The 14042-nt window shown below is 51.0% G+C and overlaps 1 protein-coding gene across 3 annotated transcripts; it reads right to left on the reverse strand.

Annotated features, from left to right (window-relative positions):
* Positions 1-955: 955 nt before the first annotated feature.
* On the reverse strand, positions 956-12891 carry CILP (cartilage intermediate layer protein). 3 transcript variants are annotated; one of them, XM_076348066.1, is made up of 10 exons: positions 12841-12891; positions 10979-11105; positions 9636-9719; positions 8582-8635; positions 6945-7130; positions 5467-5781; positions 5249-5357; positions 4609-4766; positions 1610-3969; positions 956-1287 (listed from the first exon to the last, which is right to left on the reverse strand). In XM_076348066.1, exons 2-9 carry the CDS (start codon positions 11037-11039, stop codon positions 1628-1630), a joined length of 3309 nt encoding a protein of 1102 aa, XP_076204181.1. In that variant the 5' UTR covers positions 11040-11105; positions 12841-12891; the 3' UTR covers positions 956-1287; positions 1610-1627. The 3 variants fall into 3 exon arrangements, with proteins under 3 accessions (XP_076204181.1, XP_076204179.1, XP_076204180.1); XM_076348064.1 differs by having other exon boundaries at positions 956-3969; XM_076348065.1 differs by lacking the exon at positions 12841-12891 and adding an exon at positions 12686-12776 and having other exon boundaries at positions 956-3969.
* Between the last annotated feature and the right edge of the window lie 1151 nt (positions 12892-14042).

Below are 14042 nucleotides of genomic sequence, written 5' to 3' on the forward strand. Positions count from 1 at the left end.
GGCACTCAGTCTTGCACAGCTCTGTGTTTAATGCCTGGGATGCCCTGTGTCAGACCTGAGAACCTGTTCTGAAGCTTGCTAAAGGCTGTTGAAAGATTACCCACGCCCTTAACAGGCTGTAGGTAGGACAACATAGACCTAGAACTGGCTTCATACCCATAGGAGGGGATTGGGTAGGAGGGGGAAATCCACGCTTGAGCATGTGTTTGAATTCCATTTTTCATCCAATAGCACTGCCCACCTTTTTGTGATCTCTCAGTGGAAATCTCGGTGTTGGGAGTCTTGCTGGCTTGCCTGCACTCCGAAAATTTATTGCCAGTGGTGTGTTTGGATGTAAACACAGGATGTCTTCTGTGCTGGTGAGGTCCTCGATTCCATGCTAGAAGTAGTGGGGTTTTGATAGGGCAACTTAATAGGTCACTTGGAGATGGGTCACTGCCTGTCTGACGCCTTCTGTGGCCATCTGTACCTTCAGCTAAGAGCAGCTGCTTGCCCAGCAGCGTCCTGCTTGCTGCTGCTGAATGTGGAGGGCAGCCTGTCTCCTCCCGGTCTCTGCACTTCCCAGCCTTGCTCTACATTGCCTGGTTTCCTATTATCCTTAAAGCACGGGTTCCCAGCCCTCTCTTCCCCCCATCTTGTCCCACTCTGGGAGCCCTGAGTCTCCTTAGTTCATCCCTTGCCCTGACCTGCTGCTCCACTTTTCCCAGCACTGTTGCTGTCTCCCCACATCTCGAGCTGGGGACAGATTCCCTGACCGCAGCATGCCGTGGCCAAGCCCTGGACCTGGGGGAGCACCAGCTACCCACCAAACCCCTCACCCGTACCCAGGATCAGTCTCACATTGGTAAAGCTGTGACCTGTTTGTGAACAGAAAGGTGCAATTTTGCAGGTTATTTGGTCAGCTCTAGATGTGGTTTACTTGGGCATGTCAAACACAAAAGCAACACAGCATTGTCGAAGTTACAAAATGACTTTTTTTATTAACCTACCCTATCATAGAGCATGGATTTTTCTTGTCAAATAATACAAGAAGCAAGAGAAAACTGTAGTTTTATCCATGTGGAGCCTACAAATCCACATGGCTTCTTCATACTATCAAGCATGTGAGTTTTTAGAAATGCAGCTGCCAGTAGTTTAGCTTGAATACAGTCATTCTAAAACAAGCTAGAAATAAATAAAATACTTACATTTCAAGTACAAAACCTTGCAGTTGAATTCAGTATGAGGAAATCAGTTTATTCCTTTTCATGTTACCAACTATTGTACAGGTACTTGGGCTGGCAAAGTCTGCAGATGCAGAACAGAAGAATATTTTATGTACATGACTTAATTGAATTATATGTTTAGTCTTCCCTTTAGGCTATCATGTGAAGCTGTTTAATGTCAGGCAGAAAGAAGATTTTTATGGATGCATTTAATAAGACACGAACCCACTACTGCTACTGGACCCCAATTTTTGCCTGATGTCTTTCCTTTCTGGTGCAAAAAAAAAAAAAAAATGCACCTTAATTATGACTCAAAAATAATGACACCTACCAGCTTTGAATTAGGTTGTTAGCAGGTAGATGTTACTTTCAAATTGTATTTAATCAAGTGCGAGTGACTTTACCAAGGCTCCTGTACAGCTCTAGTATGTGGGAGAACGTTGACCTCTCATCGGGATCCTGCCTTGGCTGGTTCGGCGGCTTGCCGGCTGCCTTCGGTACGCGGGGCTCTCCCCTGGCAGAACCAGCATGGACTGCTGGCCCGAGTTCCTCTGAGACTGGAAGATGCTCTGCTCCGCTGCGCTCCTCTCCGAACAGGTGAAAGTCAATCCAACGCCGATGTTGCTCTTCATAGTTCTGGAGGTGCCATCGGACGTGCCATCGAAACACCTGCCCAGGGCGATTTCCTTGGCGATCCTTGGGTCTTGGTCAGTGACGGTGTAGATGCCATAGTTGTGTCCCAGTGGGTCGAGAGGAGCCAGCATTGTGTACTCACTGGAGTCGTTGTTTGTAGCCATGGGGAGGTGGTTCACCAGGTACTCGTGGAGCATGCTGTTGACACTCTCTCGGCGGCAGCTGCCTTGTGGGACCACTTTCACGAGTGTGCGGTCCACGCGGTCTTGGTCGAAGAGCATGCCACTGCACTTGAACTCCAGGCAGGCTGCTGACACGTCTGGCTGCTTGGAGTCACGAATGCTGCGGACGTCCCTGATGCCGTAGAGCCTGCCAATGGTACGTGGGTGCGTCCCACCCATGTTACGAGACCTTACGTTCACCTCTTGGGGACCGTTTATTTTTACTTTAATGTAGCAGGCCCTAAATTCCATGGGCTTGGGCCACCATGCCAGGTAGTCATCGGTCCAGCTCATAAGGTCATCTTCACTGAAGGGAACGGTGTTGTAGTCGTACTGGTCTCCCTCTATCCTGTAAAACCTGAAGTGAGCAGCGCTTTGTGGAGCTTCCTCACATTCTCTTAGGTTTTCGTAGGCATAAATAGGGCCATTGTTCTCTTCTGGGGAATTAGGGCTTGGCTTGGCCATGTTAATGCTGAATGCCGTTTTCTTAGTGCTAGAGTCCTCGTGGTCTGTTCTCCTGTAGTTGAGCTTGTTGAGGTATGGCTGTGGGACCCCAATAGCATTAGGGTTGAGTTTGGGAGCAGAGGACACAGCTTCGAGCTCTTCGCCCCCCAAGCTCGCCAAGATATAAGCTGCATAGGCCTCAGGGTTTTGCTCATCGCAGAAGGCAGGTACGCAGGCGCCGTTGGGACCAGTGACCACACTGTCGAAACGGCCCCATGCTCTGGGGTTGGAGGAGAAACCTGGTTCTGGTTCCGTGTTTATAACAGAAATCACAACCCCTTGGATCTGCTCGCTTTGCAGAAATCTCTCGCTTCTGTACGCTCGGACTTTGATGTAGCACCGTCTGCTCTCTGGGACGTCTAGGTTAAAAAGCCGCCTTTCTTTGATCTCCATGTTCCCAACCAAAAAAGTTCTCTCCTCCCTTTTGTGCCGTCTACTTTTCTCAAGGTTGAAGTCCCCTTCTTCCTCCCATAATCCTGTCTCCGGGTTCAGCGACCAAAGCTTCATCTCTTGCAGGTGCTCTGGCATCTTGACCTGAGCAGCGTCCAAATGAACTTTCACCTCCTCTGCGTTAAGAGACTCGGTGCCCTGTTCATCCGTGAAGTCCACGGAAAACATGCCATACGTACGGAGCGGGAATACGTCTCCTTCCTCCTCTACAAAGTTCAGGTCACTTTGTGTCACAGGGGCTGTTGAGATGTTTCTTGGGTCCAGAAACGTCACACTGGCTTTCACTTTGCCTCTGTAGGCTTCTCCATTTTTCCTGTAAAATGCATTGGGAGGGATTTCTAATTCGGCAATTGGATCATCTTCTTCCATTTCTCCCAAGGAAATCACGTTGGTTTCAGTGGACTCCAGCATAACAGGGGCTTTCTTTCTTAGAAGCTTGATCTCGTGAAACACAGCACCTCCGTTTTCCTTGAAGGGCAGAACTTTTGTTGTGTTCACAAACTTCTGCAGCCGATCGACGAAAGTTAGAACCAGTCTCTCCGTGTCTGCTGGGATGTGGATGGAGAAGGTTCCCTTGTAGCCGGTCATACTCACTCTCTTGTTCCCCATGTAGATGTGGCCAAACCTCAGTGGTTCACCGTTATCTGCCGCTGTGGCTCTGCCTCGAACTGTTATTTTGGTCTCGATGCATTTTTTGCAGCCACATTCTATGACTACTTTAGTGGGGAGCGTGTACCCGTTGCAGGAGATGTCTCTGGTTTCCATCTTGGACACCCCGCAGCAGTAGGCGACATTGTCCTTACACCGGAGTCCCTTATCCAGCTTCCCAGCGCAGGTCTTTGCTGGGCACTTGCCCACGTCGTAGTAGAAGGAGTTGGTTGCTTTTTGGAAGCAGTCGTGTGGAAGTCGGATGAGGTGGCTTTGGGGTTGGGAGTCGCAGGCTGCCTCTTGTCTTCCTGTTGAATAGGATTTCTTAATGAGCAGCATGAAATAATTGTACAGTCATCACTGTGATCTGAAACACTCAGAGCTAAACATTGCTTCCAATAACAGTGAGGTTTTTGCAGCCATAAAACAGATGCTTTGCAGGATTTTGGTTAGCTGAATTCATCTGTCCTCCTTTTCGGTGAAGCAGGTGCTCAGCTTTAACTTTAGGTACCTGATTAAGAGCAGTGCTGTTTGCAGGAGCGTCCCAGCTCCTGCTTACCCACCACTGCCATCCAACCCACCCTCAGCTAGATGTTCTGCGGCTGCCTGGCTTTTTGGCTATGGACAGACCAAAATGTGTCCCAGCATTTAAAAAAACCCCAAAAACCAAAAAACCCAACAAATATTCACATGTCAGGCTGCAAGTACGTTGAGAAATCTGCTGAAACCAGCAGACTGAGCTTGGCAGGTCACCTACAGAGCTCCAGTTTGTAGAGAGCATCTGGTTTATAACCGGCTTAGACAAGCTTATCTGCTAACGAATGCATGAAATAAATGCCAAATATTTTTCCTGCGACTTTTCTTTCCTGCATGTATCACAATTTCTGGTTTCTGCACCCCGCCGTCTCCCCAGCTGCTCTTAGAGCATCATGCACATGTTCTCTTACCTATGACAGCAAGCTTGGCAGATTGGGACTTTGCCGACCCCCCGGCACTGCTGGCCTTGCAGAAATACTCTCCTGACTGGTCTCTGTTCAAGTTCTTCAGAATCAGGTTGTTTTTATATTTGTATAAGGAAGGATCCAGCAGTGAGCCGTTGTGGTACCTGCCAGGAACAGGCAGGCAGTTAAGGGGACAGAGACTGACTGCCTGGCCGGAGCAGAGTGATGGCCTAATCCTGCATCCTGCCGTGTGGATTTTACCAGACCTCTTGCCTCAGTTTCCCCATTTGTAGTCTGGCTAGGTGGCATCACCTAAAAGTTATTCCCCTTCCCCTGGCAGTACTGAGATGTGGCTGCTGGGTGGCTGGCAGGCAGGCAGAGCTGCCAATTGTGCCTGCTGAGGTTTTTCAAACTCTTATTTGTATTTTTTTTTCCAGTAAGTCCCTCTGCAGATGACATTACCGCACCTGCGAGAAACGCCAGCTTTGCACATCTCGAGGAAACCACCATTTCCAGCAATCAGTTCTCGGCGTATTTAGCTGTTTTATAGCTAAAAACCCACCTTTATGGAGATGGTAAGGAGATAAAAGTTGAAGGGACTGTGGGACAAGTAAGACTTCTGTCCGATCCAACTCGAATTCCTTACCAGAGGTAGCGGTCGGGGGCCGGGCTCCCAAGGGCATCGCAGCAGAGCGACACGCTCTGTCCCACTCTCCTCGCTTTGTCCTTGGGGCTCCTGAAAATGTAGGGTTTGCCTGCAGGAGGAGGAAAAGGCCATCTCGTTACTCTTCCCCTCCTAAAAATCACAGTTTATTTCCAATTAGTGCATAAAGGCTGCTGCATTCCCCGCCTCTTTGGGGCTACCTGATCGTTGCAGCTGCACTTGGATCGCCAGGTTTCTTCTGTTGCTCTCAGGCATGGTGACAGTCGCTGTTGCGTATTTAGCCTTCTTTATTTTAAGGGTGTTTTTGCCATCGGGGCAGACTCCTGGGATCCTAAACATGCCCCTGTTGTTGGCTGTTGTCAACAGCTTGAGTTTCTTGGCTTGCAGGTAGACCCGGGCATCGGCAGCAGGCGACCCATCCTCAAGGGAGACCTTTCCGTGCAGGGTCGCATCCTCGCACATGCAGGTGTCGCAGTCGGCGTTGACGCGGCCCATGGGGCAGGTGATATTGCAGGCTGGAGGAGAGGTACGCAGGTCAGAAAGCAGCCCCAAGTCCCTGTAACGCTCACGGCACGGTCTTGTGTCTGCTTTTAATTTAGATGCAATAAAGCAGATACTGCATAAGGAATAAGTTGTATCCAAAACATATTTTTACTGATTATCAACAGCTGTGCATTAGAAACACAGGGATGATGTCGTTTTGAACCTGACAATTAGTAGAAAGCAGCCACGTGGATATAATTACAGCTAGGAACTGTTATTTACCTTCCCCAAAGGGCTGAATTTCAGGGAAATTTGAATCCAGATCAGCATGTGAGCTCTTAGCTCAACCCTGGCAAAATTACAAATCCAAATGCATTAAACTTTGTAGGTTTCTGTTACCAACTCATGCCCAAAAGTCATGACTTTGGTCTATCTTAAAAGCTGTCTCCCCTTATTCAACGGTATCCTGGCTTGGGCAAGACACAGGTTCATTGCCAAATGAGTATTATCTGATGGATTTAACGAATGGTCTCCCAAACAGTGATTCTGAAACATTTTCATTACCTATAGTAATTAATCCTAAATAATAATCTCTGTCTCTTCCCAGTGCAAGGGCTCAGGTAATTCCTTTTACAATCACAGAGCATCCCTGTACAGTAGCTACCTGATAATTTTTTTAAGAGCTGGAAATAAATGGAAGAAATCAGGGGAAAACCTGAAACAACTTTCCTGGAGAAAACATGAGCTATTTCCAGAGTGACTTGTTTAAAAGGGGATTATAAGAATAATATAATTAATTACAAACCCCTTTAGCAGGGGCTGTGGCAATTCAATATTCCCAACTCTCCTCCCTCCTGGAGACTGCATGGAGTAGGCAGCTGCCTGCAATTGCTGACTCCACCTTGAGAGCTGCTGTTACAACACGATTAACGGGATTTTTCCTATATCCCCAGGATCTTTACGGGTCCCTGATGATTCCCCATATCTGGATCCTCCCCTCATCTTGCTATTTGGCTATAAACTCCCCATGCTCTGCTCCCTTAGTACTCTCCAGCCCTGCTCTGGAAGGTACCGGCATCATGAATTCTGGCAAGGGAGAGAAAGATGGTAAAACGGTGGTGAAGGGAGTACAACGCCTACACAGTGGTGAGGTCAGGACGTTGTCCCCTGCCCTTAAGTGAGGTTATAGGAGCACCTGAGCAAACATGTCCAATGCAGAGCCGCCCTTCCTCAGTTGCTTCATTACAGTGCGTGCCCCAGAGGCGCTCAGCTAGGCAGGACCTGGTACGCTTCTGCACGCCGGTTTGGCCACACTTTCCTGAGCACTCGCTCCATTTTGACCACGGAGACAAAAACTGTTTTGAATCTTGCACCAGTGGACCTTGAATAACATCAGCAGTGTGTTACTGAGATGCACGTTACACGTATGGCTGCCCGAAAACGGGCAGTTGGTTTCTTAGCAGCTTCTATATAGCTCAGACTATGCATTTGGATATTACACACCACATGGATTAAACAAACTCAAAGCATGTTCAGGGAGCTGGGAAATAAAGCACGAGAAGGCGCCTGAATGCTTCTGACTTAATTCCCCGCAGGCTACCAAATTCGAGATGATTAAGATAAACTCGAGGGGAGCAAAGTGCACGCAGCTCATGCTTAGTGTTGAATAACTTTGGCTTAAAGGAAATCAAACACACATTGTCATTTAAATGCTGTCTGAGAGGCAATGCTCGCCTACGTTTCAAATGTGGTTAAATAAAAAAAAAATAAAACAAAGAGAGGGTAAAATTGTTGGTATGATCATGTTGAATGTCTTTACCCATACTTCAACATATGTTCTCTGTAGGGGAAGTGTGTGTCCTATTGCAAGCACCAGTTTTACTGTGTGCAAACAGAAGCCTAAGATGCTACCGAGCAGGCTGAGCATGTTAGGGGCCAGCTGATTTGTAAAACACAAAGAGGGTTTATTGAGAGTTTAATATGCGGTTAGATTTTTTTAAAGGAATTTCTTTAACCGGGCTACTAGATGGTATTAATTTAAGCTGCTTTGAATGGATGAGTTATACTCCAAGTCTGTGGTTTGGGTTTATTTTTAAATGACAATGTTCTAATAATGTTTATGAGGATGCGCTTGTGACTAAAGTTTCTAAAAATGAGTTCTCTTGGAAACGTGTGCCATGTCATCTCCCACACCTACTCTTCCACCTGATTTGTAATAAACCAGGTCGGGTTATTTCCTAGAAAGGCAGACAGGCACACGGATGGACTATTTGAATAGTGATGGTCAAAACCAAACCCCTGGCTTACAAAAGCAGGTGGCTGGAAAAGACCATTTAAATGAGAGCAGCCACGGAAACGTCATGTCTGGTTTGCAGTGAGCGCTTGGCTTAGATGGGCAAGTTTTTAATCTCAACGTTGGCATGTTGGCATCTCCAGTTCAGCATCCCGAGTGGTGCATCCATAGACCTTATTGAGCAATTTGGCGGATGCAGGAGGAGGTGGGCTTGGGGATGTGGTCCCATCCCAGGCGGCACATGGATAAATGCCTGTCTGCACTTGCCCCAAGCAAAAATTTAACATGCAACACGTTAAAGTGGGGTCTCAGTAAAATCTTAAGCTTGTTTGGGATTGGCTGCTTTAATCTGCAGGGCTGGTGATGATAAGAAAGGAGGAGGGGAGTTCTGTGGAGGAAAATGGCATTATATGGCTCTGGGTAGCACCTTGACAGCAGAAAAAGCAGAAAGCGGAGGACGAGGGAGAAGCCGAGGGGTCGAGCACTGCTAGGGACTGGGGGAGGGACAGGGCTACCCCGTGGCACCGGCAGGAACGTACTGCGTCTGGTGTAGGCGAAGGTCGGGTCTCTGCGGCGAGAGCTGCTCCTTGTACCTGTGGGCAGAGGACGCGTGAGGTGATTCGGGCAGGGCTTGCCTGCTCCCTGGCTGAGCACCAGTCTCTCCTGCTGGCCGGGCTGCATAGAACCTGGCTGCTCAACCCGACCAGGTCTGGCACACCCTCTCCCAGAGGCAAAAACTGAGTTTACAGCTCACTGCTGCCAAGGGCAGATGCTTTAGTTTCCAATTGCATTGGTCAAAACCTCAAGATTTTGCTTTATTTCTCTCTAGAGAAGCAGGGGTCACCCACTGCTCTGCAAGCCCCAGCCTCAGCATCACTGCCTTGTGGCATCCACTTTGAGGGGAAAACAATTTTCCTGGTGGTTTTCCTAAAAATACCTCTCAGCAGGTGGAGGGGACCTCTCTCTGAGTGTCCGTGTTTTCGGTGCTTTGATTCTCTCCAGCAGCTAAGAGCTGCTGGGAGCAGGATGGAAGGCTGGGAAAGTCCCCTAATCCCTCGGCTATGGCATCAGCATGTCCAGCCCTTTCAGTTCCTGCTGGAATTTAAATCTGGAGCCCTGGGCAGTAAAGCTTGAGGGGTCGGGGTATCTCCTGGGGATTAACGAGCAGAGTGGGCTCTGCGGGTAATTAATACCCCAAGGGCTTTAATCCTAAAGCAGCAGTGTCGCAAACTGCCCCGGGCATGGGGACAGGCTGGGCAGGGGAAAGGCAGGTCGGAGGATGTGCTTGCCCATCCCTGGGCTCTCCTCGCCCTCCCAGCCCAGCGAGGGGCCGCGCGTGCCTTGCGCGGGAGTTGGGGCTGTGGTCACGCACTTGACCTTCACTTTTCCAGGAGAGGAGCCAACAGCATGTGTCAGCGATAGTCAAAACCCTACAGGAGGTTGCGGATGATTAACATTTATTCCATCGCCTAAATGTCCTCATCTACTCAAATAATATTGTTCGGTTGTAAATTAAGGCTGAAAAAAATAATACGCGTGCAAACACCCTTTGTCCCGGTGAGGGAAAGCTGCCCGAGCTGGGAAATAACTTACTCTCCAAGCTGAGCATTACCAGCGGGCTGAAGGTTTTCTGTCCTATCCGGATCCTGCCGAGGGCTGGTTTCAGAAGCCTTTGACCTAAGGGTCAATAAATTAGAGATTAAATTAGATTAATAATAAATTAATTAGATTCAAGGGATTGGGCATCCTTAGGCCAGATTTCAGATTTCCCTTTGAGTTGTGGCTGGTTAGAGCCGCTGGTTAAACCTCCTGTGGGATGCAGTGCAGGAGATGACAAGTGACGCGTGTGACAGATGTCCCACAGCATCACTGCGGCTCAGGTATGATGCAAATTTGCCATTTCTCTTATCACCCATGAAAAACTTTTTTGTGCTTTCTGTGTTGGAGCAGCTCAGATCAAATAATCTTTTTATAGCTGGAGATATAAAATATATCCTGCCTCTCCCTGTGTGGGGAGAAATGAACCTGAGGTGGATGAGGTTGGTTGTCGCTATGGGACACAGACGGGTTTCTGCACTTGCTGGCTGCCTGTGTGCCCGAGGGGAGCTGGTGGTCATGGCTGGTTCCTGGTGTGCTTGCTGGGACCAGTCCCATTTAAACTGGGGAGCTAAGCCTGAAGTAGCCCAGCACCGGCTCTCACCCGTGCCCCGCTCCTGGGGACTCAGCAGGGCTTCTGGGCACCTCCCCAGCAACAAATTGACTCTCCCTGTTCTTATCCCCTGGCGTCTGGCCAAAGCACTTCAGGGCAAAATTCCTCTATAGCCTCAGAAAACAAATCCAAAGAGCCTGCAAAGAGGTTTTCTCTGCAAGACCTGCTGGAGCAGAGGAGCAGGTTGCTTATCGCTCAGTGCTTTGGTATGTGTGGCCCACCAGAGCCCGCAGCGGACAGATCCTGCTGCTCCCAAGCATCTTCTCCTGGAGAAGAGCAACGTCGCTGCTTCCCAATGGCTTGGCTCTGAGGCTGGGGTTGTTTTGTGCTTGGGCGATGGATAAGGCACCAACCAGGGTGGGTCTGCTCAGAGCAGAGGGGAGCCAGGATGGGAGCCTGGGAGCGGGCTGGACACTGCGGGGTCTCGGGGTGGCAGGCAGGGATGGTCCCAGCACGGCCAGTGGGCAGGGGAGCTCATCCCTGGTCAGCCAGAGGCTGGCTGACTCGCAGATGGGCTTTGCCTGTGCTCCGGGGGCTGGACGGGCGCCAGCCCTCGTCTGGAAAACATTTGGCCGGGCGAATGCCACAGTGACCCAGAGCAGCGCCCGGCATCGGTGTCGGGCCTGTGTCTGCTGGCTCAGCGGCCACCAGCAGACGTGCCTTCATTCCAGTGTGCCCGCAGGCAGGGCACAGCACAGTGACGGGAATAGAAATGTTTAACCTTCACCTAAAATGGATGTGGCTCCCAGGAGGAGGAGGAAGAGGATCCATCCTTTTGCAGTGATCATCGTTGTCTCCAGAGGTGACCAGGGGCTTCTTGGAGTATTCACAGCCGTCCTGCACCTTCCCCAGACCTGTGAAGACAAGCCCAGCCATGCCGAGGCTCACGCAGGGTCCTGCCGCCTTCAGGGAAGCTTCTCCCAGGCTGAACCAGTCCAAAACACGCTGCGGGGCCACTTACACTCCCTGCCCACCCACCCACCCCCAGCAGCCCCCCACTTAACCCCTGAGCGGAGAGCAGCAGGGGCTCCACATTTGTGCTCGCATCCCCTCCGCTTCTTGCTATTGCATCTGAGCCGCAAGCCCAAATCTATTCTGCAGAGCAGTGCTTTATAATGACATCTCCTCAAAGCGCCTTTTAACAGCTTAAATATTTCTGCAGGGATGCTCTCGCAGCCCACACAGCTCCATGGGCCCCTCGGCACCCCGCTCTGCCCCCCACATGAGCAGGGACATCTCCATGCCTCCATCCCTCTGCCTGCAAACTGGGCTTAGTGCGAGGATAATGGCTCGTCCCAGTACATCCCAGGAGTGTGGGGAGGGGGAAGGCTCCTGAGTGCCTCTGAAAACAGAAAATCCCATGCACAAGCCAAGCCTTTGCTGCAAATGTGAGCAAGAAGCCAAATATTTTCCTTTTTTTGCACGCAGAGATGAGGGACTGAGGCTTTGTGTTGCTCTTCCCCAGCTCAGCGACTTCAGATCTTGTTTTAGTGAGTCCCTTAGCCCTGCGGCTTCAAGCATTTGGGTATTTAATTTCTGAAGGTACCCATGGAGCTGGTGTTATCCCGACTGATGCCAGCTGGAATTACAGGTGCTTTATTTTATGCGCCCCAAATTAATGAACTTCGGGGGGGGGGGGGAACATTGCCTCAGCCTTTTAGTGCCTCAGTTTACCCATAAAACGAGGCTTATAAAGAGCAGCCGGCAGTGAGAACACCCTGTTATTTGTAAGGGGTATTAACCATCCCCTTTGAGAGCGGGGAATGTGGGACTAGGAAATACTTTGATTATGGCTCAGCAAATCCCAGTCAAGCAAAAATAACAAGCAACACATGAGCGGTGTTTTGTGGGCTTACGGCGGGGTCGTGAACTCTCAGCCAGACAATAACCAGGAAAAATTAATCCAGGCTGAAAGCCTGTTTCCCACTCGGCAGCTATTTTGGGAGCTGGCTGTGACTTGTTTGGTGCTTGGTTTGGAATGGGATGCGTCCCTCTTTCCCCAGGACACGCGATGCTGGGAAAAGGGGGGTTCAAGCAGCCGGATCCTGGCAGTGGAGAGGGTTCGGCATCGCCCGCGTCCCCTCTCTGGCAGGGGGCTGGGGGAGCCGACGCAGGACGGAGCCACGGGAGATCAAACAGCCCCGCGTAAGCAAAGCACTGTCCCCTCCCAAACCCCCCGCTCCGGCTGTCCCCATAACCCTACCCAAACCCATTAGCTGGGATGAGGAGGGGAGAAGCGGCACGCATCCCCACCGATGTTTTCCAGCCCATAGCCTCTGCACCTTCATCTGCCCATCAATTAATTTCCACCTTGCCCTCAATCACAGCTGCTCTTAATTACGCCACCTTAATAACACAGCAAAATTATATAACCACTAGCTGCGATGAAGGGGAAAAACTTAGCAGGGTTGGGGTTTTTTTTTTTTGCTCTTACCTACAAAACCCATAAAAACTCCAATTAAGGAAAGTCTCGTCCTCTCACCGCGGAGCCGCCAGCCGAGCTGTGGTCCGGGGGCGAGGCGAGGGCTTGTCAGCCGCGGGTTAAGGGATTTGCAGCGGTTGGGAAGAAGAGAGAGAGTTGCAGCTTACCGAAACCTCCCCTGCGCCGCTGCTGAGCCGGGCTGCACGCGAGCCTCCCCGCAGCCGAGGCGGCGAGGTCGCTTATATAGCCCGGCGTGTAGCTTAGGGGATGGCAGCGAGCCACCGGCCGCCGAGCAAAAACAGATCGGACGAGCGAGGAAACCGCAGGCTGAATAATCCCTTAACAAGGTGATGGTAAACACAAACCCTTGTCGAAACAGTAGCCACCGGGGCTGGCTGCAATGCCACGGCTTGGTAGGGTGCTGCTGGCGGCGGGGCAGGGCATGGTGCGGGTACCACGTCCCGGAGTGGGCCACCGCATCCCGGCATGGCACCATCACTGTTAGGGGTTCGCCCGGGGTCCAGGTCCCAAATAGATGCTGCTGAGCGTTGAAGATGGAGTTACAGTGTACAAGCACGCAGTGCAATGAGTTTCGGGGATGCTTTTTGGCTCTCGCCCAGTCCAGGACAAAGACAGTGCCCACTCAGCATTGCCCGTGGGGTTCCCACGTTTCGCAGGCGTGGGGCAGGGCTTGGCTCAGTGCCACCCCCTGCACTGCCCATGCTGCCCACACTGCCCATGCTGCCCACTTGCCTCTGCCCTGGCACCGGCTCTGGCAGGGGTCAAATGAGGATGCTGCAGGGATGTGGGACAAAGCCAGATAGATTGGTTGGGACAACCAGGGTAGCACAGACCTGCAGATTTGCAAGGGCCATCCTTGCAAATAAACGTGACTGCATCTCACTCGAGCCATGGGGAGATCTAGCAACAACCCCTAATGAGAGCTCCCCGCCTGCCCCAGGCTGGCTTTAATCCCCCCAGGTCCTTCCTCCCTCTGCAGCCATGTTATTGCCATGTAACTCATGGCAGCCAGTCCTGGCTCGGGGCTCTTGGGTGTTGCATGAAGTGTGTGGCCATGTGCGAGCGGGTACTACCCATGCACGCAGGCCCGGGCACCGTGGGGCCACGCTACTGGTTTGCTGTGGGAGCCTGGTGCGAAAGTGTATGCGGTGCACAGCGGGAGCCATCCCTGAGGGATGGGGATGGGTGTTGGGGCGGCCAGCGGCCAGTGGGATGTGCTGGCGGTGTCCTGGGCTGCCTCTTAGTAATCCTTGCCGGCCCTGCTGCCAGAGGGAGCATTGCAAGAGGAACATCAATCAAGGTGTCACATAAAAAATAATTGTCAGTGGCCTACACCGGCTCCTGTTTA

Source organism: Aptenodytes patagonicus, chromosome 10 (assembly GCF_965638725.1).
Source record: "Aptenodytes patagonicus chromosome 10, bAptPat1.pri.cur, whole genome shotgun sequence".
Classification (NCBI taxonomy): domain Eukaryota; kingdom Metazoa; phylum Chordata; class Aves; order Sphenisciformes; family Spheniscidae; genus Aptenodytes; species Aptenodytes patagonicus.

Coding starts and splice junctions, on each gene's coding strand:
- CILP (XM_076348066.1), bottom strand. CDS start 11,039: ATGATCACTGCAAAAGGATGGATCCTCTTCCTCCTCCTCCTGGGAGCC. Junction 9,720..10,978: donor GGGAGCCACATCCATTTTAG/GTGAAGGTTAAA, acceptor ATTGACCCTTAG/GTCAAAGGCTTCTGAAACCA. Junction 4,767..5,248: donor GCCCCCGACCGCTACCTCTG/GTAAGGAATTCG, acceptor TGTTCCTGGCAG/GTACCACAACGGCTCACTGC.